Below are 1,033 nucleotides of genomic sequence, written 5' to 3'. Positions count from 1 at the left end.
CCAGACAGTTGCTTGGGTGAAGTTGTTTGACGAGAAACTGACAGCACACTTTAATAACTGGATTCATTTGTAACAAACATGCTGTTGTAAGTAGAGTCTCTACGCTATCTTCCTGCAATTCTATGCAACCTGCAAATATACAAAAAAAACATGTTATTAAGAATTGACAAGAAATTCAAAAATTAACAAGAACGGTTTAAAAAAATATCTGTAAATGCCTTTATCGTAACGTTAATATTCGTGAAATGTTTTCTTACATGAAACATATATATCTTCTCAAGCAGAATTACCTGTATAACAATAAAGAACCAAAGCCCATAAAGCATCTCCATCAACATCCATTAATTCTATTTCATTTTGTGTCGACTCTCGCAGAGAGCTTGTGAACATGGCAGCAAAATATTCAGAGCCAGCACTGAGTACTAATCGATGAGCTGGGATACGCTTATTTCCTAAGAAAAGCACAGAACAGAGAAAGAAAATATGAGAAATGGGATGTCACACAAGTTCATCGAGTGCGAGGAATATTTTCAATATGTTGTTACAAAATATACTCTCTCTTCAATTTGTACTGGTTAAAAACTTTGAATAACAACTTTTAACAATAAAAAGCATTTCTCTTTGAATCTCTTGATTATACATAAAAATATATATAAAATTATATTAGAAAATGCACATTTTATGTAACACATATTGGTATAAAATAATAACTCTCCTCGTTTTTATTAATTAAAACATTTGATTAACCATTATCATCTGAATCATTACAAGTCCAATTGACAGTTGACACATAGGTGCGTTGTTATCAAAACAAAAAGCATCCGGCATCCCGGAGCCCGGTAAAGGGCGGGTACACTCACCCGCGATCAGCGTGACGTCTGTCAGCTGTTGCTTGTGCAGATAACTCTCCATAATTTGGAGGCTACTTTCCGCGTGCTTCGGCGAGATGGACACACATAACATTGTGGGGGTATAATTATTTAGAATACGCGCTGCACCTAGAATATCAATAAAATTATGCTCATTCGACGAG

General features: G+C 35.0%; 1 protein-coding gene across 1 annotated transcript; it reads right to left on the bottom strand.

Annotated features, from left to right (window-relative positions):
• Positions 1 to 6: 6 nt before the first annotated feature.
• On the bottom strand, positions 7 to 1,027 carry LOC112456961 (kelch-like protein 1; the record flags this gene model as incomplete). The annotated part of the gene is made up of 3 exons (XM_025019813.1): positions 861 to 1,027; positions 291 to 452; positions 7 to 129 (listed from the first exon to the last, which is right to left on the bottom strand). Coding segments are annotated over exons 1-3 (388 nt in total), but the record flags the coding sequence as incomplete, so codon positions are not given.
• Positions 1,028 to 1,033: the final 6 nt, after the last annotated feature.

This window comes from Temnothorax curvispinosus, unplaced genomic scaffold (genome assembly GCF_003070985.1).
Source record: "Temnothorax curvispinosus isolate PA1 unplaced genomic scaffold, ASM307098v1 QBEX01000103.1, whole genome shotgun sequence".
Lineage (NCBI taxonomy): Eukaryota > Metazoa > Arthropoda > Insecta > Hymenoptera > Formicidae > Temnothorax > Temnothorax curvispinosus.
This window is presented reverse-complemented; position numbering and strand designations above follow the sequence as displayed.